The following is a 1275-nucleotide window of genomic DNA, read 5'->3' as shown; positions in this document are numbered from 1 at the left end:
GAAAGGCACACCATTTCTATCTGATGAATGACCCACCATTTCTTCATAGTAGTGTTGGACATGTTTGTCTGTTGTGTGACCTTGGTCCTAAACAGTTATGTTCATGGTTTCATTCTTTGCTTATTTTTGCCTGTTTAAGTACACTGTTTGGAACTGTTGCCAGGCTGTGTTTCATTGATCTATTAGGAAGACGGCACTTAAAAATCAAGCTGTTTTACAGAATAAATATTGGAAGTATATCATGCTTTTTAATATTAAGATACCTTTCCGTCTGTGTGTTTATTTCTTAACAGTTTAGTGTTACCAGATTAGGACGCTGGATTGATTTTGAAAATGACTATAAAACTCTTTATCCTGAGTTTATGGAGTCTGTGTGGTAAGTTAACTTATATGCATTGCCTATATGCTTTATAAATTTAAAATGTTAAGAAAGCTTCAATTATTGTAAATATGTGTTGATTCCTGTATCACTAGAATTGCTTTGAAACCAAAATACCAAATTGAGATAAACAGCAGCAGAGTAGTTCATCATCATCATGGCTAGGCTTCGCAAATGAAGATATGGGAAGGGCTCTACCCACACTTACTACAAGCACGCTGATGGCTAAAAAGGCCGATGCAGGACAGGCAAGTCCGGTTGCAAAAGGCACAGTGGAAAGTCTCCTTAGGCGGTATTGGCAAGGCACGGTTCTTTCTGCGTTGTCTTTTCTCCTTGAGACTAATTCTACATGCGTTCTCAAAGGAGGCAGCAGCGTTATGGATGGTGTGTCTCCACGTCTCCTGATCAGAGGCCAGAGTGGACACTGATGGCAGTCAATATGGGCAGAACTGAGGTGTTGTTTCAGAGAGTCCTTGTATATCCTCCTTGGGGCTCCTCTGTTGCGGCAGCTGGTGATGAGTTCACCGTGGAGCTCAACCTTAGGGAGGCGGTGATCCTCCATCCTGGAGACGCACCCTGCCCAGCGCAATGGTGTCCTCGGCAGCATGGCCTCCATACTGGTGACCCCTGCCCGTTCAGGGACAATAATGTTAGTCATGTAGTCACTCCAGTGGATGTTTAGGATTGTACGGAGGCAGCGCTGATGGAAGCGTTGGAGGGGTCGCAGATGATGGCGGTAGATGACCCGTGATTCAGACCCATATTAAAGAGACAGTACAATGACTCTGTAGACACTAATCTTTGTCCTTTTCAGGTGTTTATTGCACTAGACTGTTTTATGGAGTTTTCCAAAAGCTCTGTATGCCTTTGCTAACCTGTTGTCTATCTCTTTGTCA

The 1275-nt window shown here is 43.3% G+C and overlaps 1 protein-coding gene across 1 annotated transcript in view; it reads left to right on the top strand.

Moving 5' to 3' along the window:
- The window catches only part of IARS (isoleucyl-tRNA synthetase), a 102327-nt gene that overhangs the window by 4033 nt on the left and 97019 nt on the right, over positions 1–1275 (top strand). Inside the window, 1 exon segment of the mRNA XM_009868688.1 lies at positions 294–376. Within this exon segment, the coding sequence (XP_009866990.1) occupies positions 294–376 (83 nt within the window).

The sequence above is a fragment of the Apaloderma vittatum genome, unplaced genomic scaffold (assembly GCF_000703405.1).
Source record: "Apaloderma vittatum isolate BGI_N311 unplaced genomic scaffold, ASM70340v1 scaffold6684, whole genome shotgun sequence".
NCBI classification, from domain to species: domain Eukaryota; kingdom Metazoa; phylum Chordata; class Aves; order Trogoniformes; family Trogonidae; genus Apaloderma; species Apaloderma vittatum.
The sequence above is the reverse complement of the archived record's forward strand: the minus strand, read 5'-3'. Positions and strand labels throughout refer to the sequence as shown.